This window comes from Mustela erminea, chromosome 12 (assembly GCF_009829155.1).
Source record: "Mustela erminea isolate mMusErm1 chromosome 12, mMusErm1.Pri, whole genome shotgun sequence".
Taxonomy (NCBI): domain Eukaryota; kingdom Metazoa; phylum Chordata; class Mammalia; order Carnivora; family Mustelidae; genus Mustela; species Mustela erminea.
The window spans coordinates 5,978,212-5,999,854 of NC_045625.1; the positions used below are offsets into that span (position 1 = coordinate 5,978,212).

At 58.0% G+C, this 21,643-nt stretch overlaps 2 protein-coding genes and 1 pseudogene across 20 annotated transcripts in view; 1 reads left to right on the forward strand and 2 right to left on the reverse strand.

The window, feature by feature from the left end:
- The window catches only part of FNBP1 (formin binding protein 1), a 144,016-nt gene extending 133,039 nt beyond the window's left edge, over nucleotides 1–10,977 (forward strand). For 7 of the 15 annotated variants that reach the window (XM_032307776.1, XM_032307770.1, XM_032307773.1 and 4 more), the window contains 4 exons: nucleotides 1,526–1,658; nucleotides 3,249–3,370; nucleotides 3,662–3,801; nucleotides 5,348–8,597. In XM_032307776.1, the coding sequence (XP_032163667.1) occupies nucleotides 1,526–1,658; nucleotides 3,249–3,370; nucleotides 3,662–3,801; nucleotides 5,348–5,526 (574 nt within the window). In that variant the 3' untranslated portion in view covers nucleotides 5,527–8,597. Of the gene's footprint in view, nucleotides 1–1,525; nucleotides 1,659–3,248; nucleotides 3,371–3,661; nucleotides 3,802–5,347; nucleotides 8,598–9,272 lie in introns of those variants that run through there. The other 8 variants (XM_032307768.1, XM_032307777.1, XM_032307775.1 and 5 more) reach the window with 2 other exon arrangements.
- A 2,111-nt stretch (nucleotides 10,978–13,088) lies between these two features.
- LOC116570549 lies at nucleotides 13,089–15,472 on the reverse strand (annotated as a pseudogene).
- A 63-nt stretch (nucleotides 15,473–15,535) lies between these two features.
- The window catches only part of USP20 (ubiquitin specific peptidase 20), a 43,221-nt gene continuing 37,113 nt past the window's right edge, over nucleotides 15,536–21,643 (reverse strand). For 3 of the 5 annotated variants that reach the window (XM_032307765.1, XM_032307764.1, XM_032307766.1), the window contains 7 exons: nucleotides 21,472–21,598; nucleotides 20,704–20,873; nucleotides 20,531–20,612; nucleotides 19,490–19,598; nucleotides 18,519–18,627; nucleotides 17,510–17,581; nucleotides 15,629–17,149 (listed from right to left, as the gene is read on the reverse strand). In XM_032307765.1, the coding sequence (XP_032163656.1) occupies nucleotides 16,989–17,149; nucleotides 17,510–17,581; nucleotides 18,519–18,627; nucleotides 19,490–19,598; nucleotides 20,531–20,612; nucleotides 20,704–20,873; nucleotides 21,472–21,598 (830 nt within the window). In that variant the 3' untranslated portion in view covers nucleotides 15,629–16,988. Of the gene's footprint in view, nucleotides 17,150–17,509; nucleotides 17,582–18,518; nucleotides 18,628–19,489; nucleotides 19,599–20,530; nucleotides 20,613–20,703; nucleotides 20,874–21,471; nucleotides 21,599–21,643 lie in introns of those variants that run through there. The other 2 variants (XM_032307763.1, XM_032307767.1) reach the window with 2 other exon arrangements.

A 21,643-nucleotide genomic window follows, 5' to 3' on the forward strand; every position in this document is an offset into this window, starting at 1 on the left:
TCAGAGGTAATAAATCTCGACAAGTCTTTGGAAACGTTTTGCTGAAAGATGGGGCAGTAGCTGGAGGTGTAGCCATAAGGTCAAGAAAGGAATTTGGTGGGGCGCCTGGGGGGCTCAGTGGGTTAAAACCTCTGCCTTCTGCTCAGGTCATGATCTCAGGGTCCTGGGATGGAGCCCCGCATCGGCATCATCGGGTTCTCTGCTCAGCGGGGAGCCTGCTTCCTCCTCTCTCTCTGCCTGCCTCTCTGCCTACTTGTGATCTCGTCAAATAAATAAATAAAAATTTTTTAAAAAAAAAGGAAGGAAGGAATTTGGTAAAGGCGGACATTACAGTTTGTTTGTTGTAAGAGCATTTATTCATCTCAGATATTTACTGAGCATCTGCTGTGTGCCCCGTAGTGCCCCACCCCGGGGAAATACCAAGTTAACAAAAGAGCTTGAGCCCATAGAGCTTCCTTCCAGAGCTTCCACTGAAGTAGGAAGAGACCTAGGATGAACAGTAATAAGCGTAATAACAAACGTATGGAGTTGGAAAGTGACTCACATGGTGGGAAAGAAGGAAGGGGAGCAGAGGCAGGGGGCAGGGAGTGCAGGGGGAGGTGTGGCCTGAGGGGAAGGAGCAGCGGGCTGGGCTGTGCCGGCTCAGATGCAAGGGGGCGGGCCCAGGCCCAGGCCCAGGCCCAGGCCCAATGGGGACTTCGGGAAATTTTCCTCCTGTTATTTCTGTAGTTTCAGTTAAACTATTTCCCATGACTCTAACTGGGTTTGCTTCATTGGTCCTATGTTGTATAACAGGTCAAGGCTGCCTTTTACTGAAGCTCATTAAAGTTGGCCCCTTACCACCTGCAGAGTCATTTGCTCTAAACTTTGAACATATCTGAACCCTACCGAACCCTTCGGAGCCAGAATTCAAAATTAATAGAGCCTTTTGGTCCCAGAGATAGCCCCAGGCATGGTGGCCACACGCCTGGAGGGATTATCCGTTCAGGCCTTCAGGCCGCTGGGGGCGGCTGCCCTCCGGGTTCAGGAAGGGCGTGGGGCCTGGTGATGGGTTGCCTTGAGCCTCGGTTGCCCTCCTGTCTTGGACACCAACTGTGGGTTTGGCTTCTTAATAGTTAAAAGAGCGTGTCATAAAATTTCCAAAGCAGTTAACTGTGCTCCTCCACGAGGGGAACGCATGGGAGCCCGTGGGACCCAGAGTGCCACTGGAGCTCTGTTTCCGTCGTTGGGGGCGAAGGCAGGGACGTGACTGATTTGTTTCTCAATCTCAGAGGGCAGTGGGAGGTACCAGATACCATTCAGAAAAGGCAACTGAAGTTTTAATACCCGTCTCTGGATTATACAGACCTCGGGAGCAGAATTCTCACGGAGTTTTAGGATGAAAGCAGCTCCGAGTACTCCCCTCCGACCCGCGCCGTGACGCCATCATCCCGTGTGCCGGCTCGTGCGGCGTGCGGCGTGGTAGGAGAAGACACTTGGCGGATGACCTTGACCTTTACTGTGTCCTGCTCCTCTTTCTTTCCAGAGACGCCATCACAAAAATGAAAGATGTTTACCTAAAGAATCCTCAGATGGGAGACCCCGCCAGTCTGGATCACAAGTTAACCGAAGTGAGCCAAAATATAGAAAAACTGCGACTAGAAGCCCAGAAATTTGAGGTATGAAAACGCTGTGCGTGAAAAGCCCTGTTGGAAGAAAAAGAAACCGAGGAAATGCTGGGGGTCGTGCTGGGTTCATGCCGTAGCACACCAGAGATTCGTGAAGACATGTGGCTGGTGGAGGGTGTCGGGAGGGGGGAGGTTGGCGAGTCATGATAAAAGGAAGAGCGGTCACACCCCCTGCTGTTCTGCCCCTGGGCACGCCTTCGGCCCAGGACTCCCCTAAACCCGGCACTGATCAATGTATTTGTACGCCTTGTCCTTTGTGCTTGGCTTGGTCGGTCCTGTTCCAACCCCTGCCAATGAAGGGGACAGCTGTGTGTGGGCTGTCGTGAATCCAGAAGTTAAAACAAATCAAGTCAGATACATTACGGTTCTTCCAAAGAACCCATTATCAAAAGGTTACAGAGGTGACAGCCGCTGAGAGACACCAGTTAGAAATGAGTAGGAAAGATAAATACTACAGTTTTTTTTTAATTTAAAGATTTTATTTATTTGAGAGAGAGAGAGATCACAAGCAGACAGAGAGGCAGGCAGAGTGAGAGAGAGAGAGGAGGAAGCAGGCTCCCTGCGGAGCAGAGAGCCCGACTCCTGTCTTGATCCCAGGACCCTGGGATCATGACCTGAGCCGAAGGCAGAGGCTTTAGCCCACTGAACCACCCAGGCGCCCAAATACTATAGTTTTTAAGGAGGGAGAGAGAGCACTCAAGAGCGATGGGCAGAAGGCTGCTTTTACCCACAAATTTTGAGGCTACAGAACATTGAAAAATAGAGCAGTGACTGATTGTGCCAGTCGGAATCGGTTGCTTCTAGCAACGAAGGGTCAGATACGGCTTTTTAAGACTCTTCCCGGCATCCGCCAATTAGTTAGAGGGTTTAGAACCTCAAAATGTCCTTTCCTGGTCATTTTTCTCCTCTGGCCTTTTCTTTCGACACAATTTTAAATGTTGCCCAAGATAAGTTTCTCTTTTATCTTAATTTGATTTCTTGGAAACGCATTTCTTTACCCTTAAAAAGAGAGACTCACTCCTCAAAACAAAAGGTGCACATAGCTTTCACACTGAGTCTTGGGACAGGAGCCCCTTCTCCAGGGGGAGCTCACGGTCACAGAATTTTGGAGCCAGAAGGAACCAGAAGCGACTTACCTGATCTCACACAGCTGTTTTTAAAAGCCCAAGAGTAGCGGGGCACCTGCGTGGCTCAGTCATTAAGCTCCCAATGCTTGATCTCAGCTCAGGTCTTGATCTCACGGTTGGAAATTCAGGCTCTGCATTGAGCTCCACACTGAGCATGGAGCCTACCAAAAAAAAAAGAAAAAAAAAGCCCAAGATTGTAACACAGTCCAGGGCTCTTTCTGCCGCACTGTGACAGTGGCCTACACCCGCTTGCTTCTGCTTCTTCAGCGTGAGATGCACTGGGAGCCGTTGCGTGTGGGTACTTGGTACAGCTGCATGCAGAGACACAGGAGACACCCCCCCCCCAAGCGTGTGGCCCTTCTTGATCAGCCTCAGGGACCATCGAGCCCCCTGAATCTGGGGACTCTCGGGTCGGACCCTCAGCTGAGCTGTCTCTGGTGGCTTCTGCTTGCAGGCCTGGCTGGCGGAGGTGGAGGGCAGGCTGCCGGCCCGCAGCGAGCAGGCCCGCCGGCAGAGTGGAATGTTCGACGCCCAGAACCCGGCCACGGTCAACAGCTGCGCCCAGGACCGCGAGAGGTACAGTATCTGTGCCGCGCCTGCCGTCCGGCGGGGGCAGATTTGCTTTGTGTCCATGTTGCAGTTCTGGAGTCTAGAAACGAGCGGAGGCACTTGCTCCGTATACCAAGGAGCCCGAGATGCCAGACCTGCCCTTTCCCCACGGCGTGGGTCCCTCGGGCCGCATGGGGTGGCAATGGAGCATGCAGGGTGACCCGAGATGGCCTTGGTGGCAGCGGTCGGGGGGGGGGGCAGGGGGCAAGCGCTTTGCTGGGCAGTCGCTATAGTTGCTGCGTGGTTTCCTCTCTTGAGCAGCCCGGATGGCAGTTACACGGAGGAGCAGAGTCAGGAGGGTGAGGGGAAGGTGCTGGCCACGGACTTCGACGACGAGTTTGACGAGGAAGAGCCCCTGCCCGCCATCGGGACCTGCAAAGCCCTTTACACGTTCGAAGGTGACCCGCGTCCGCTTGGTTCCCCTGTTGTGCACGCTGTCCCGTCTGCTGTGACTAGACCTTCTTCCGAAGCCTTCCGGATCTTTCTCGGTTGTTTTACCCTGTGTTCCGCTCACTGTCATCATCATCAGTATTTGGTTCAAGGCTGCATGTTTTGCCTGTTGGTCCGCCCGATGGAGCAGCGTTCATGCAGCTTCCTTGGAGCAGATAGTGTGGAATACTGATGATTTTTTTAAAAAGATTGTATTTATGTGACACAGAGAGCGATCACAAGTAGGCAGACAGGCAGGCAGAAAGAAGGGGGGCAGGAAGCAGGCTCTCCACTGAGCCCAATGCGGGGCTCCATCCCAGGACCCTGAGACCATGACTCGAGCTGAAGGCAGAAGCTTAACCCACTGAGCCATGATGATTTCATCCGTTCGTCCAGTATCTCCAGGAGATCCTGTCTTGTAAAGCCCCCAGAGGGATGGGGTAGAGGATGGGTTGGTGTGGCGTCCGCCCCTGGGGAGCGAGGACAGACACCCATTTGGGGGAGGTCCGCTGGTGGCACGTACCGGAGGTGGGGTACGGAGTGCCGGGCGCTCAGGGGACAGGGCGCTCACGTCCTTCAGAGAATTAATTCAGGGAGCTCTCCAGGCCTCTGTGCATCAGAGGGAGGAAGGCGAGGGAATCGTGGGCTCGTGGGGCTGGAGCTTAGACGTCTGAGGTGGGAGTGATAGAATCTGAGACTAGGAATGATGTCGTGGGGGGGTGACACAGTCGTCTGGATTCCATCTGGCAGCAGTTGAGGAGCTGTTGAAGACGGTTGAGCGGGGCGTTGGTACTATTCGAGCTGCGCCTTCGGATACGTCTTGTCACGTGTGGGGGACCAGTGGCAGAACAGGGATGACGGGTTTGAAAGATTAGCCCGGAGTCGCCAGAACGATGTCGGGGAGAAAGACACAAGGATGGCGTGGGAGAAGCAGGCTGAGCTCAGGTAGCTTTGGGAAGCTCTGGGACAGAGGGATCTTCCAGATCTTCTCACGACAGGCCACCTGTGTGGTGGGACACGAAAGCTCCAGGTTCAAGGTCGCCATCTTAATCTCATTCCCACGCCTCGGCCCCACCCCCACGGCACCCCTGTAAGCCGCTCCCAGGCCAGTCTGCCCTTGAGAACGCTGTGTGAGCAGTGGGCGCTGTTCTGGGGGCAGTGACCTCAGCAAGTGTCTTGGGGACCCCAGTTAACGAGTGGGGACAGTGTCTGAAAGGGCGTCATTAAAGCCATAAGCACACGCTCCCCGCAAGAGATGAAGAGCAGACCAGAGGTGTCCCCTGGGGAAAGATGTCCCCTGGGGAAAGGTGTCCCCTGGGGAAGCACCTGGATTCCTGGGGGGGGCTCCCTGGAGGACTGGAGAAGCATTGTTGGGGGGGTGGGTCTGGAAGCTTCTGCGTGGGACGAGCCCTGCAGGGTCCACGCGTCTGTCCCTCCCTCACTGCCCCTCTTCCCTTGCTAAGCTCCGCCCGGCTTCGGCGGGAAGCCTGACCCCTTCTGGTGTTGCTTCTCCAGGTCAGAATGAAGGGACCATCTCCGTGGCTGAGGGAGAAACGCTGTACGTGATCGAGGAAGACAAAGGTGACGGCTGGACGCGCATTCGGAGAAACGAAGACGAAGAGGGTTACGTCCCCACCTCGTACGTCGAAGTCTATTTGGACAAAAATGCCAAAGGTGCTAAGACTTATATTTAATACAACTTAAACAAACAAAAAAAAAACCTGTAAAAAAAAAAAATTGGAGTTGTCTGTCCCCACAAACTATGACTGTTCCGGGCGGTTCTTCCAAAGCCGGAGGACCCCGGAGTGCGAGCAGCCCCGTGGCCACGTGGTGGGCTGGTGGGCGCTCGGCACCCGAATTTCCTTGGCCGGTGTTGACTAGAAAACGTTTCACTTGCTCGCGGAATAGGACACGGAAAGCTGCCAACTGCCAGTTTACAGTTTTGTCATTTGAACTCAGATAAACAGTTCTTCCTCTGGCAGTATCTGTAGGTATCCATAAAAAAAGAAAAAAGTTGCCTTCTCGCTTCCAATTGCTATTAAAAGTTCACACACATCAGCAGGGTGGGTAAGACTCCCGTTCTGTTTCTCTCTCGCAACTGCCGTGAGCGCAACCCCCTTAGGATCTTACGTTTTGAAACTTCGTAACTTGAGCCACGCTCGTTGGTTTGGTCTTACAATCATTTGCTTTGGAGGAAGTCATCAATAAAACCTCCCCCTCCTCGAGGAAAGAATAAGACGAGTCCTATATTGGTACTAAATGTGTGTATTTTTCCTTCAGCGTGTTTAAGATTGGTAGATGGTCGTGTTTTCCTCTCCCATCTGCATGATCCCAGACAACCAGCTGAAAACTGGAAAAGCTTGGTTAACGGTTAACCAGTAGACTTGTACACGAGGCCCTGAGCTGCCCGCTGCCCTTGACAGAGACGATCAGATGCCCTAGTGCTGTTTTGGTGACTGACCAAAAACCCAGCGTGCTTCTGCCGGAGCTTTGTACACACAGACCTCCCCTCTTCCTGGAGGACCGGAGGCTCATTGCTTTTGGGTCAGTTGGTTTGTTTTTTTAATCCTTGGCATCTTTAAGACCCAAAATGTGAATTTACTGAAAAATCACTTTAGAATTGCTAGCTCGTTTTATTTTACATAATGAACCATAACCAGACTAAAATATTTCACCGTCTTGAAAGGGATCTGGGTGGGATTTGCATTTTTTTAAATCGGCAGCAGCGTAGGTAGTGAAATCCATCACAGGTGTGCCCCGCCCCAGCTGTGCGCCCATTTCGAGAATCTACCATGCGGTCCTAGCGAACTAGCTATGAAGGGCTCACGACCGAGGGTCAGGTTCTGATTTTATTTGGCTTTGAGAATTACTTATTCATGTCCTTCCTACTTTTAAATAGGAAATTAGCTCCTTGCTTTTACACTGTGAGCTCCTTTTATAAGCGCAAATTGATTTAAAGTTGATTCTACCAAAAAAAAAAAAAAAGCGGATTTTAAAAACAACAGCAGGGGGTCCCACTGTTACAGGTTCTTGTGGATTCTGTCAGAAAGTTTTCCTCATTTCCCCAGGACCACCAGAATGGAACTTCATGAACGTTCATGACAGCCTGATTTTTAATACACGGTCTGTTGTTAAATACTGATTGGTTGCCAGGAAGTTGCAAAGACCGTACAGAGCCGTCCCGTGTACCCTTCGGCAGGTGACCCCCCAGTGGTGGCTTCTGAGGGAACTGCAGTACAAATGCCCAAAGCAGGAAACGGACATTGGTCAGCCCGCTTTTTTAAAATATCATTTTGTGATTCTGGTTTCTTTTGCCTTGTTCTGCCTTTACTGACATATTATCGATAAAGCCATTCACCCTGGACCCCAGGCCCCTCAAGAAAATTGTTTCTGTTCCCCTTTGTGAATATTTGCCACAAGGAGCTCGGCTGACCCTGAGGCCGCGGGGTTCCTCCTCTTCACGAGCTGGGGGAGGTGACAGCGCTGGGCATGGACCCAGGCGAACAGGGGACCTCAGCTTTTAAAACCAGAGCTTTCTGTCTAATGATGGGACCCGGTGCCAGCCCGTGAACTGCTACAGGAAGTGAACCAAACACTGACAAAGTCTTAAAATGGCCAAGAGGACCAGAGCCTTTGGAAGCCTCCCTTGGAAAGTATTGCATTCCATGACGTTGTTGTGGGTTTATTTATTTAGGTGTTTTGTTTTTTTTTTCTTAACAGTTGTGCAAATTTGATTCAGAAAACGGCTCAGTTGGTTTGTAGGGCCGGGGGTGGGGGTGGGGTGTTGATTTGGGGCGCATAATTGAATGCTTGTGATGTTAAGTGGTGTGCCCCAGGCCCTTAGCACAGGCAGCTGCGGACGAGGGATGGAACAGTGCCTCGGTGCCAGCCGGTCAACGCACCAAGTATTAGAAGTCCTGAAACCACTCCCAAAGAATCAGAATTCCCATTTCTGCCCAGAATATACTTGGGTATTTTTCGACCCCCTCCCACCACCCCTGGTTATCTGCTAAAATGAAAGAAGCCAAGTCTCGGCTTGTGGGTAAAGTTTTCTCCTTTTATTTTAGAGACGCATTTCGAGGTTCCTTGTATAGGCATAGAAGCCTGTCTTCCCCACGGGTTTCTAAACTTGCGGGCACCCCCAAGAACGCTGCCTCCCACCAGACCCCTCCCAGCCTGAGGGGCTGCTGCTTCCTCATGCCCAGAACTCAACAGCAGCTGTTTTTGCGCCGTGCACTTGTGTGTGTGTGTGTGTGAGTGTGTGTGTGCGTGTTGTCTACAATGTGACTATTTAATAATTGCCAAAATATTTAGACTAGAGGAACGTCCAGTGGTCAGTCGGATCGCGACTCTCTTCTTTCATGGTTCAGTTTGGTTTTTTAAGTTGCTTTCTGTTAAATATGTCCGAAATCCCCCTGCCCGCCCGCCCCCCATATATTTGTATATACTGCCGTTTAAAAACTAAAAGGATGACTTGAATTCCTTGTTTTAACGTTTGACTCTCTTGTCTGTTTGTTTTATTGGTGATTCTGCTGCCTAATGACCGTTTTTGTTTTGTAACCGCTGGGGAGGCCGGAAGGACTAGGTCCCCCTGCCGGCTGCTCAGCCTTGACTTTATTGTAGACACTTGTGTTCTGAGTAAGTGTTGCTCCACCGCGGCCAACATGGTTGTCTCTCTCTCTCCTCACCCTGAAAGAAACGAATCTGTCTGGCTCCTCCTGGTTGTACCCTCGGATCTGCCTCTCTAATAAACGTATTTTTCTCAGTGTTGTGTATTTTAAATGATTTTTCACCTTTTCCGAGAAAATGATTCTGTGTAATCTGGGCATTTAACTCTGTTGTCTTGAGTCCTGGGGACCTTTTCCGGCCAAATGCTTTTTTAAAATTCTGCCCTTCCCCCCCCCCCCCCCCCCCGCCCTTTTAAATGATGACACCTGCTCTGTCTCTCGCCCTGTGCGCACCTGAGGGCTTTCCGAGCCTCTGTCTCCTTCCTCTCCTGCCCCCTCCGGATGAAGAACTTTCACTGTTGATTGCTGAGTAACAGGTTTTTCCTTTTCACCAAGATTTTACTGGTTTTTGTTTTTGTTTTTTGGTAAAGCGCCGACAGTGTCGGTCGGGGGAGAGAATCAGGCCTCAAAATTCCTTGCATCCGCCTGGAAAGCGGGTTGCATTTCTTTCTTCCAAAGCTCAGCGGACCCAGAAAGAGGGGCCGGGGGTGGATGGGCGTGGGTCTGCCGCGTGGACCTCTCTTCCCCCTGAAGGGAAGGCTGGCCCCTGAGGCGACCAGAGACCGTGAAAGTTCCTTATCTCCGACGTGCCCCATGGTAACACTCCGCGCTCTAGAGCTGTCCCCCTCCCGGGCGGTGCAGACCAGATGCCCGCCCCGGGCCGCCGGCCTCCCTCTAAACACTCTTTCTCTTTCTGTCTTTTTGTGTTGTAGATCCCTAGAGGCGGTTGCAGGAGCCAGAGCCTCGGTGAGCCTTCCCCGGAGAAACCCTTCGGTCTGCTTGTCTCCACAGGCCTGGGCGCCCGCTCGCGTAGACAGCTCCCGGGCTGGGCCGGCCCGCGGTCCCCTCTGCGCGGCCTGAAGCCACATCCTCTCCCGACCTGCCGCGCGGCTGCTTGCCTTTTCCTTTCTTTGCTCCCGACAGCATGCTTCTCGTGGCCCGTCTCCCCCCGTGGCCCCGTCTGGCCACCTCTCCGGGGGCAGGTCTGTCCCTGTCGCCGTCCCCATCCCCCCCACCCCACATGGGGCCACAGAAGGCAGCTAGACACATGTTCCCTCCTTCCCGGGCCCCTGCCTTGGCCCTCAGTCTACCTGGCGCGTCCTGGCCTGTCCACGGTTCACACTGTGCCTTCCGTGAAAACTTCGCCACCGGTCTCCCCCCGGGAGACTAACAGAATCTGGACTAGGAGGGTCAGGCTTGCGCTGGGCAGACTGAGCGCCTGAATGTCACAGGTGGGTTCCCGGGTCCCGAGTCCCTTCGGTGGTCCTTTTCTGCCTAGGGGTCCTCGCCTCATACTAACCATCAGCTCTTGCAACATTTCCTGGCCTGAGAGGGTCCATGGGGGACACGTAGGCACACAGCCCCCTCTGTGGCGTGCACGCTTACACACACACACACACACACACACATGTTTTGATTTGGGGCTTGTGCTCCATGGCCTGAAAGGTCTACACTGGAAGTCAAATTCCATCTCTTGAGGGCCACACGCAGAGGCTTGTGTCCTGCCATGGAGTGAGGGAAGGTCCCAGCCCACCGTCTCCCCCACCATCGCCCTGGGAGCGGGGGCCGCCGGGCAAGGCACTTGGCGGAGCCAGAGGCTCACCTGGGCACTAGCTCGTTGCAAAGTGAGAATTCCCGAGAGTCCCATCGTAGGATTCTAGCACTTTCCGCACCAAAGACCCCGTGCTGCTGGCGGTCCTTCGGGTGACCCTGCGGCTTCTTATGTTCTCACGTGCTCCGCGGGCCATGGAGACTGGATTGAGTTGGGTTTTGAGCGAAGTTCCCTTCCTCTTATGGATCCTTGAGGAAAACGTGAGACCACGTAGCCCGTGGCCAGGCATGCCTTAGGGCGGCGTAGCTTCCCGTCTCTGGTGCCGACACGGTCGGTCAGGAGAAGTCACGGGCTGCGAGTTTCTGTGAATGAGAACCATCCGAAGCCCAAGAAGGAAATCAGGCCTCTGTCTTCTCTCGTGTGGCTGTTGGTACCTGGGTGGTCACCTCGAACATCCTTAATTCTCCTCAACATTTATGAATCTAAGACAAGGATGTCTTCCGGGAGCCGAAGGGACAGGGACAGGAAGGACAGGTGCTAAGGGATGGGCCTGTGTTCAGCGGCCACAAAAGGGTTCCTCTCAGCAAACCAGGGTTGACCACCGACTGCACACCTGCTTCTGAGACAGCTCGGTGACAAGAAACCTCCAGCAGGCAGATGCCTGGGGTAAGCAGGTGACGAGGAAGTGGCTTTGGGTTTAAAGGCGAGCGAGTGAGCCTGAGCCGCCCCCTCTTCTGTCTTTCTGTCTGCGCCTCTGTCTCTCACCCTGAAGGGGGCAAACCCTTCAGCAGAAGACCAGCCACCCACCTGCCCGAGGGGCTCGGGGCTGCTGTGTCAGCAGCGCACCTCCCCTCCCCACGGCGGTCCCCCTGTGTCCTTGCAAACCAGCGGCTCCACAGAGGGCTTCTCCGCCAGCAGGGGTGGGGGGCAGGGAGTAGGTATCTCCACGAACTCCCGAATCTCCCAGGCCAAGCGGACCGCTGTCTACTCCGCAAGGATGCTAAATGGTTTTTTTAAATCGGTTTTCAGGCCTCGGGAATGCATGTGCATTGCATCTTTCATACTCTGGGGTCAGGATAGATTCATTTCTCGCAGCGTAGGGAAAATGGTATCAGCTACAGTGATTTGTTCTTTTAGTGTCTGCTAAGCCCAGTATAGACTATGCTCGTATCTTGTAACCCCTGCGCCTTTTTGTTTTGTTTTTCCTTCTGTACCGCCTGCGTCCAGCAAGGAACGGGTCATAGGTGCTTCTCCGTGTTAGCCTTGGTGCGCTCCTTCCGGCGGGGCCGTGCGGCCGTGTGGGAAGGGGGGCGCTGCAAACCCTGGCTCATTCAAGGAGATGAGTTGTTAGAGGGTAGTTGAGGTGTCTTCTCTGCTCTTGGGATCCTCCTGGGAAATTCGTCTAGAGGACTGTGGACCAGTTCCCGTAGAGTAGGGGAGCGTCCCCATCTGCTCGGGGGGATCCCTCTCCCTCCCCTCTTGGCCTGTCACTTCTCCCCAATGCTAGAATAGTGTTATTGTAAGAATGACTAAGTTTTAAGACAGCCTGCCCTGAACGTGACCTAAAGACAACGTGAAAGGGAGGAACTTGTCATTTATCCTGTTTTTCCTTTGCAAGATAAAAAGGCACGGAAAGCTGTCATGGGATTTTCCTTTGGGTCTTTCGCGCGCTCCCCTTGGAAGCTTCCAGGCTGTGAGGCTCAGGCCAGATAAGCTGTAGCTTATCTCGAGGGCAGTAGCCCCCGCTTAGGCATTCTGGTGACATTTGTAATTACGGGAGAGAGTTCAGTGAACGTGGAAAAGTGACATGGATGCTGAGTATTTTTCCAGAAATCTTAGTTTCATACTTCCTCATGCCTCTGCCTCCCTGCGCTTGTGCCGTCAAAACACTTCTTTAAAAGAGCGATCCAAAATTCTATTTTAACCTGATGTTGAGCACCTTTAAACGTTTTGGTTTATCTGTGTGTGTGGCACTAATTCTCAACTTTGGAGGCATTTCAGTGTTGTAACGGCCCCCTGCCATTGTGAAGGATCTGGAGTTGCCCGTTTGTCTCTGGAGATGGAATTAAACCAAATAAAGTGCTTCCATTGGAAGGCTTATATTGACCTTGTAACTATATGTTAATCCTCTAAACGTTAAATAAAAGTATAACCTCTGTTATGTTGTCACGGGACTATTTCTGGCACGAAGAGGGGACCCCGGGCCTGGAAGCAGGCGGGGCCCCGGGGTTGGGCCCGTGTGCCCCTCACTGAGTCACCGCGTGAACCTGGACAGTCCCGCAGCCATCCACTCCGGCCGGGCTTGCGACCTCCTAGTTGTACCCACTGCCCCGTCTGCTGGAGGACAACAAGCTGCCTGGGACCCTGTGATGTGGGATTCAGGTCGGTTTGGTGCAGGGATTGGGGTGGGTGGGGCTCCTTAGGAGCAGCAAATGTGTTTTCTGTGCACCTTCGGCAGTCGGCTCCTCTAGGTCTTCGGGGCTCCCATTGTGGGGGGTGGGGGAGCCAGGACCATGGGGCACGTTTGCATTCTGTGGGCAGTCCGCTGTGACCAGTGCTGGAGCCCACCCTCTCGGGAGCCTGGGGGCAGTAACCAGGGGCTCCTGTGACGCTAGAGCGGGGAGGACCGCCGGCCCTGCTGCTTGCGGCTGTGCGCAGCGGGAGGCGGGAGGCCCGGATTCCAGGTGCGCGGGGAATCCCAGCCCAGGCTTTGCGGGGAAGGTACAGTGATTGGTGCCCACACTTCTTTAGGTCCTAAAGCCCCTCGGAGCCGTTTTAGAACAGTCGGGAGGGAGTGAGGCTGCAGAGGTGCCAAAAGGCAGGAGGCCACCAAGAGGCTGGGCTTCACCTTGGCCCCAGCCTCCCCTCAGAAATGGATGTCGGTGGCCTTCAGAAAAGCAGGGGCTCCTGACTCCGGAGGCAGCAGCGTGGCAGGGGCCTCGCCGGCTCCGCAGCCTGCCCCGGGGCAGGGCCAGGCCTCACGCGGCACCCAAGCCGGGCGCGGCCGCACAGGCGGTGGCGACCCCTAGCGGGAGAGGGGCCAGCACGCGAGGGGAAGGCGCCCCAGGGCAGGACCCGGTGTGTGCGTGGGGTGTGTCCAGGGGCCCCTCTCATAGCGAAAGGAGACGAGATCTCTTGAGTTGCCGGACCCGCGGGACGGCCCGGACATCCAGCTCTGAATCTGCAGCCAATGTGAGGGGCTGGGGGCCTGTGCGAGGGGGTTGCTGGGAGGGAGGGGTTGGCCGGCCAGCCAGCCTAGCCCAGTGGGGCTAATGTCCCTGTGTCCTGGGCGGTGAGAAACCCCCATCCCTGGCTGGAGGAGGCCTCCTCTTCCCTCCCTGGCCTCTGCTGTGTTGTTCTGAGAAGGCGAGGCAGTAAGCCTGTGGCCAGCACCTTCTCGGACCCAGGATTGACGTGCAAACCCGGCACTCAGCAGCCACTTTGTGAACACCAGGAGCTGGTTCCCGGAGGTGCCTCTGAGAGGCCCTGCTTCAAACACTACCTGTCCAGATGGTGCAGTGAGGGGGACCCATACTGAAATGACCTCCCGTCCGCTGGGGGCATTGCTGGGCCCCACAAGGTGGAGCAAAATCTGAGAAAGGCTCCAGCGTGCCCTTGTCCTCAGAGCTAAGGGGCCAAAAGCTGAGAGAGGAAAAGTGGGGATCTCCTCATTCGTAGCTGCTGGGCCCCAGGAGGAGACGGGGGTCGGGAGGTGGGAAGGATCCCAGGCAGCATTCTGCCCCTCGGCGTGCCCGCCCCCCCACCGCACCAGGCCGAGCCCTGTCCCCACTCCCGGCGCCCCAGACCGCACCTGGGCCAGGCCGCTCGCTGGTCTCAGATCCCAGGACCGGCTGGAGACGGCGCCCTAACACGTCCCCGGGCCAGCTCTCCAGAACAGTGTCCTGCACCGTGGACCGCCCGCTTCACAGCCTCTCCTGAGGGCCTTCATCTCTTCCACACCCCGCTCCTTGGCGGCGACCGAGGCTCCTCTCCGCCGCAGAGAAGAGAGCCAGAGGGAGGGGTGATTCCAGAACCCCACTCGCTTCCCCCAAGGCTCTGGGGGGCTCCAAACCAGGCGGCGTCGGACTGGCAGGATCGTTTGTGTTTTGCACGGAACTCGGGCGAGAACAAAGGTAGGAAGCCATACTCCGGGGAGCGGGGGCGGGCGGCTGCACCTTGCAAATGCATTTTCTGATGCAGGTTTGTGAGCAGAAGCGTGTGCCCGGGCAGCAGCTGGGAGCGTGTAGGCGCCTCTAAACCGGGCTGCTGGAGTGAGCCCCGGCCCGATCGGGGGTGGGGGGCACCTGCGGAGGGAAGACAGGAGGTGGCCTCCCCCGCTGCCCGCTCCCCCGCTGCCCGCTGCTTCGCGGCCCTACTCAGGGTGGGAAGTGAACACCACAGTCTCCTGTTTTGTCTGCCGATTCCGGCCTCTGAGTTTGGTGGAGCCCCTTAAAGCCTGGTGTATCGAGGGAAAATAGGAAGGAAAGACTTTGAGGTCAACTGGTACCTCCGTCTTTCTCCCCAACCTTCCTGCCGTCCAAGAACCAAGTGTCTCCAAACCTCCGACATCAGCCAATGCCCCGGACGGAACTTCTTCTTTCTCATCTTCCAAAGAAGACAAGAAAGGCCAATCACAAAATCTGTACCACGGAATTCCGTGTGTACGACGTCCCAGTGGGAGCAGAGCTGCGCGGCAGATGCGGGAAAGCTAGAAAGAAGAGTGAGGGATGACAGGCAGGCCCGGAGCTACTTCTGGGGCGGGACGAGGTGGCCGCTGTGCTCGGGAGGGAGCCGTAGGGGTTCACGGGGCTCGGGATGGTCACAGCGGGGGGAACTGTTCCTGACGCCGAGCACCGTCCGCGGCTCACAAGCATGTTTCAAATAACACAAAACTCTCCTATTCGTCTCTCCCCACCAAGCCCCAAGGAGTGTAAACAAAAACCAGCCAAAACCACAGGGAAGATAAAACGCCGGGAGCTCCCCAGGCAGGACCTCAGCAACCACGATGCTGGGATTCAAGGAGCCAATGTCCGCTGTCTGCTGAGGAGGGAAGGGCTCCTCCAGCCATGGAGCCCTTGCCCGGCCCGGGGAGGGTGACCCCAGCCCAGAGGGGTTATCCTGAGTGGCCAAGGCGCCAGTACGGGACCAGCCCATGGGATGTGCTGGCCTTACCCCCACCCCCACAACTGGCCCCACTTCTCTGGGGCCAGGGCTGGTTCCAGGAAAAGGCGGCACACGTGCGTTCGCGGCCTCCCTTCCTTGTCCGCCCCCGCGGCCTCCAGAGGCGGGCTGGTTTCCGAGCCCTGCCAAGCCCTCTCCTGTGTGCGCTGGTGCCGGCCGCTCATCTCCGCACCCCGCCGCACCCCCAGCGCAGGCCCCCCACTGACAGCGTGACCTGCCGCGGGTACAGATGACAGCCAGGCCTGCGGGGATGCATATGTATTTATTAGGACATTCTGAACACCAACAAGGCCGCGCCAACGAAGGGGACAAGTTTACGACCTGGCGCCGACTCTGTCACCAGCAGGACAATGACTGGCCACCCAGCCCCGCCGCAGGGGCTGGCTGCAGCAGGAACTTTCAAGACTGTAGCAAACGTCAGGGGATTCCAGAGCGGCTTGTTCTCCAATGGCGATTGCGCGCTGCCTCGGTGGGGGAGGACCCGGGTAGAAGGACCGCAGAGTGAGCTTCCCGGGCTCTGCCAGAATTCCAGCTGCATCTGCTTCTAGAGACTAAAGGCCACGGTGTGTGGGGGCCCAGGTCCCAAGGCCCCTTCCCCAACCCCCCTTCCCTCCAGTCCCAACGAGGTGGGCATCTCGCCCCAGCTGCTTCGTCCAGGGGCGTGGGTGTCCCCAGAGGCAAGCCCGGCCCCTTGCACTTGTCCCAGCACCCCAGCGTGGCCCGTTTCAGCATCCAGAATGGGCTTCCCCGGCCGATGTGAGAGCTGCCCTGGCGCCACATCTCCCCAGGCTCCCCGTGACGGTGTGGTGAGAAACAGGGAGCCCCCACCCCCCACCCCAGGGAAGCCACATCCGCAGCAAAGGATAGTGGCGCGGGGTACTTCTGTCTCATCATCTGGTTCCCTGCTGGGGACGAGCGACAGCCAGTCCGGGGAGCCAGCTCGGCAGCACGGGGAGCCAGGGACCAGCTGCCTCCAGAAACAATCTTGCTCAGCAGAACCAACCCCCACCCTGGGTCCCCATCACAACAGAGTCCAGAATCGTCAGTCTGCAGGAGAAACGCTGAGAGCAGCCCAGGGTTCCAGAGCCTTTCTGTGACACCAGGGAATCGGGCCAAAGCGGGGCCTAGGGCAGAGGCACCCCCCGCTGCTCCAGCTCGGCCCTCTGTGCCCCAGCTTCCTGCTGTGCGTGCTGGGTGCTGCGCAGCACCCAGAGCTCCTCCTGCCCTGTGGTCTCTCGGTCACAGCCCCTGACTTGGAGCTCCAGGGACCCAAGCTGGGCCTGAACGAGCAAGAGGGCAGGTGGGGGACACAACGGCCTTGACAAGTGGACACAAAGACCCAAGTTAAGGAACGTCGTAGAGCCCTGGTTGTTTGAAGAGCCCGCAGCAGGTGTATTTCCTGATCGCGACCTCACTCACTGGGACCCAGATAACTTGCTGCTTCTGGGCAGAAAACTTTCTGCCTGGGTCTCCCCAGCCGCCGCCTCTCTTCGGGGCACACACACGCCCTCCGCAGGGAGGAGGGCCAAGGCGGGGGCCTGTGGGGACACTTGGGTCACTCGGCCCAGCGGGGCTCACGAGAGGGTTTTTCCAAACAGTCTCCTGGAAGGTGCGTTCAGGGCTGCGTTCTTCCAACACACGGGGGGCGGGAGAGGGTCTCTGCAGAGCGAGGGGACTTACAGGCTGGCCCAGCAAGTCACATGGCCCGGGTCTCGGCTTCAATCTTCTGCTCCCCGTGCAGGCTCTCTGGGTCCTGGAGCTGGGCCACGCTCTGTCGGATGGCGATCTCGGGGCCGCCGCCGTACAGGTTGTTCAGGTAGACCCAGGTCTCCTCTGAAATCTGCCCATAGTCAGCTCCTGCGGGGCCCCAGAGGCCAGGCGGTCGGGGCTGCGCCTGCGCTGCCCACTCACCTTCCCTGACCCCAACTCCCGCCCCGAGAGGCCATGTCTTGGCAGGGGGCTCTGGGAGCTCCGTGCGCTCCCGTGCAAAGCTCTTCCAGAGCAACCTCGGGACGCTCCGAGGGATGTCGCTTCTCCAAGGACCCCGGAAGGCACATCTCTGGCTGCCACCCGTTTCCCAGGGTATGGGGTGCCCACAAAGGGCAGGCAGAGGCTGGCACAGGGCCTGGGTAGGACAGGCGGGGGCTTCCAGTGGGACTGTGACCAGCAGCCAGGAGGGACCGTGGGGAGGCCAGGGCTGGAGGCGGCGAGACTCACCCTGCTTCAGCTGGATGTGGCCGCTTCCTTTGACCTGTGCGATCCTGCTGTTGTCGATGGGCCCGGGGGGTTCTGGAACAGACCCGGCTCAGGCTCAGCGCCTCGGAGCCTCTGCGGCAGCGGGAAACCCACCTGCCCCCACCATGGCCCTCCACCTCTCTGCAGGCAGAACCCATTCTCAAAGCGTGACTCCGACCCCATGACCCCGGAGAGGCTGTCCGGGGCCCACAGGGGCTGGGTGACATGCTCACGGGGGCACGGGCCGGGAACCGAATGCTCGGCCATCAAAGCAGGAGAGCCGGAAGGGACCTAGGGCGTCCCAGGGATTTCTGGGACTTTAGACCCTCGCTGAGCACCATCCCCTAAATCACGCAGCATCCTCGGCAACCACGTGACTTGAGAGCTGTTTCCAGAGGCCGGGGAGGAAGTGCCCCAGGAAGAGCCCCCAGAAAGCAAAGCTGGGGCCTGAGGGCAGGCTGCAACTCTGGAGCACAGCCCCAGCCCTACACCAACACCAGGGAGCCCCGGGCCCCTCCCCTCGCCCTGAGGCCTGACTGGTGCTTAGGCCCCAAAAGGCCCATGTTGGCCTGCTGCTGGCCCGGCCAGGCCCCAAGCGCTAGTCTGGGAGCCCGTGTGTGGGGCTCGAGGGTGGGAGGGTGTGCCGTGGGCAGGCCAGAGCTCGGGCTCAGCCGTTTCTCGCTGGGGCCTGTGGCGGGTTCTGGGAGACCGCCTGGTTCCAGCTCTGGAAAGTGGGCGGTCAGAGGACACCGTATCCACGGTCTTCCTTCCCGAGAGCCTGAAGCCATCTAGCCACTAAAATCTTTCTTTAGGGCAAGCAAACCCCCAAAGAAAAGTGCCCGGCAGGAGGGAAAAGCACCCGTGGGGACAGGACGCGAGGGAAGGGACAAGTAAGACCTCGCCGGTCCTGCCGCAGCAAGAAGCCCCCACCCGACCGCGGGGCAGGGAGAACACCTGTGCTGGGGGGCGGGCCAGGCCATGCTACACTCACCGTTGTCCTTGCCCTTGCCCTTGACAAAGGCCTCCCACTCCCGGAACCACTGCATGCTGATGCAGTAGATGACGCCAGGGGACTCCTCCGCCTGGAAGGCTTTGTTCAGCTGGGCCGAGGGAGGGGCAGCAGAGGGGACGGTCAGCGCCACGGACCGGCACCCTGCTGACCCTCCCTGTCCCCCGCCCTCCCCACCTCTTAGAAAACCCTGGGCACTCTAGGTGTAGACACTAGCTCTACACTCTAGCTCCCAGACAAGCTCGGCGAGCCCTCTGCCGCGGTCCCACCCCCCAGCGTCTGGAGGGGACACTGAATTTCTTCAGCTGAGGTCCCAGGCCGAGCGCCCACCCCCATTTAACGGAAGGCACTGACTTCTTCCGTTAACTCTCCTGACATGTCGTCTTCTCCTGGGCACAAAGCTCAGTGTCCCTTACTGTCTTTTACCCACGCTCCACTCCTGAGGGGCGGTGGTCCCCAGTCACCCTGTTCCCAGCAGCCCCAGGCCACACACACACACCTGCTTCCACTGGCCATTTCGCCACTTGTTTTCACTGAATGCACCTTTCCACATCACTCTGTACAGCCCCACAGTTCTCACTAGCGGGGAGATCTGCCCCCCAAGGGACACGGCCAACGTGTGGACATGATTTTTGCCGTCATTGGCATGCGGGGGCCAGGGACGCTAACTGTCCTTTCACGCACGGGACAGCCCCCGCAGCAGTCACCCAGTCCCCAGCGGCAGGGCTCTCTGTCCTTTCCACGGCGGCTCAGCAGCTCACCCAGCGGATGGACCTGAGCCTCCGGAACCTGACCCTCCTGCCAGCAAAGCCTTCAGTGTCGGGCTGCTCTGTGCTCCCACGGGACAGGTCTTCCACGCGGAGCCCAACCCCGCAGGACTCCTCAGTCCCCAGCTCCCCACCTGTCCCCCACAGAGGCCCCCGTCCCTCCCCAATGCCCCTGACCACGCGCACCTTAATGAAGGTGTCGATCTCAATCCGCCTGCGCTTGGCCAGCGCCTCGATCTCCACCTGGCAGATGGAGCACACGTACAGATGGTTCACGGCAGGGCCACCCCCGAATCTGCGCCCGGAGGAAGGGCAGAGAGAGAGAGAGAGCGAGAGCGAGCGAGCGCACCCTGAAGGGAGAGTTTCAGAACATGCCAGAAAACCAGGACTGCCCTCCACCTGGCAGCTTTCTCCTCCTCCCGGGGGGCTCCCTGATGTCTCCCTGGCCCAGCCGCGGAGCAGCCCTGAGCGCCCTGGTCAACAGACCATGGCCTGTTGACTTTCCTGTCGCCCTCAGACTGGCAGGAGGACCTGAGTGTCAGCAGGCCCACGAGCCCGGCGGCCACTGGCCCCAGGGCAGGCGTGTCACAGAGCTATGTTTACAGGCTGAAGGGCGGACTAACAATCTTGCTTTCCCTCTTGGCTACCAGGCAGGAGCTGCTGAGGCCCATAGCCCACCTGGCCAGACCCTGGGGACAATGTCAAAGGGAGGCAGAAGCTGGTCCCTCTGCAGGCAGGAGAGCGGATTCCCACAGGATATGGGGACACACTTCCCTGTGGGGCCCTGACCCACCTGCCTACCTCCAGGCTGAGTTTTTGCACCCGACCTGCCAGCGGATGGCAAAGCCTGTCTGGGGAGCGGCCTCCTGGCCTATGTGACCGCTCTCCCGGGGGCTCACATCCTGCCTGCCCATCTGCACGGCGACCCGGGCCCAGGCGTCCGCAATGTGAGAGCCCCGTTCTGGCCCTGAGGGACTTGAACCTGGAAGCCCAGGCCACCCGAGCCGGGCGGCTGGAGCCAGTGCCCCGGGGACTCTCCGTGAGAGGGACCTGCGGGCCACGCAGGAGCCGGTCTCCCTCCCTCCCAATAGTCAGGGTCTGACAGGCGCCCCCAAGCGTCCTCTCCGCGGGCTTGTGCAAGGGAGGCTGACGGCTGCTTCTGGGCAGCGTGGGCCCACGGTGGCCTTTGTTCCCCGGGCTCCCCCCGCCGCACCGGCAGCGCCCTACCTGTTGTACAGGTGCTCCCACACGTTCTGGGGCAGGATCACCACCAGGTCGTCGATGTAGTGGTACTTGTGCGGCGGGATGCCTGTGGAGGAGGCGCAGGGAGGGAGCGCTGGGGGCTCGGCCGGCCGCCCCCCGCACCCCCCACACCCCGGTCCCGGAGGAGGCCCCCTCACCTCCGTGGGAGCAGAGGAACGTGTGATTGGTGATGGGCCCAGGCTCGGCAAACGTGTTGAACTTGTTGAGCCATTCCCGGGACACGTAGAACCGCAGCAGGCTGGGCTCCCGCATGGCAGCCAGGGACACGACCTGCTGTCGCTCCCGCACCGCCTCCTCGCTGCTCTTCCTGCCGCAGGGCCGGGGCAGGGGTGCGGCAGGGTCATCCCGGGGTGGTGCAGGGTGGGCAGAACAGGGGTAGGGCAGGGTGGGCAGAGCAGGGGTGGATAAGGGTAGAGCAGGGATGGTGCAGGGGTGGGGTAGGGTTAGGGCAGGGGTGGAGCAGGTGTGGGGGCAGGTGTGGGGTAGGGGTGGAAGGGGTGGGGCAGGGGAATTAGGAGCAGCTGTGTCTGGGCTCCCTGCCAGGGGTGTGTCCGCAGCCACCTACCACTGCCCTCCCCACCCCCTGAACCCCTCAGCAGCCCGGCAGCCTCTCAGAGGCCCCACTGCCCTGGCCTGAGTGCTGGCCACGATGGCTCCATGGGAGCACCACGGAAGACCCAAACTCAACTTCTTGGGTTCCCTGCTTTCCCCACGGCCAGAAGGCTCTTTCTTACAACCAGACACCCTTACTGCCTAGAGCCTAGAACCTTCCAGGTTCCACCTCCCTCCAAAAGCACCCGGAGCAAAGCCCCAGAGCACAGGGGCTGGCCATCCCAGGCTCACAGGCCACCCATCTGTCCTTGAGCTGGACCACGCCCCACTGTGACAGCTGCCAGGGGACCTACCGGTAGAAGAGCACGTAGGCCTCAGCGTTCTGCACCACCGTCTCGTGGACCTCGGTGACATACTGGTCGTCAAATTCGTACCACTGCCCGTTGATCACGTTCTGGCAGTAGGCGATGTAGTGGCCACCTAGTGGCGGGAGGGGCAGGCTGGTCACAGACACCCTGGGGGACA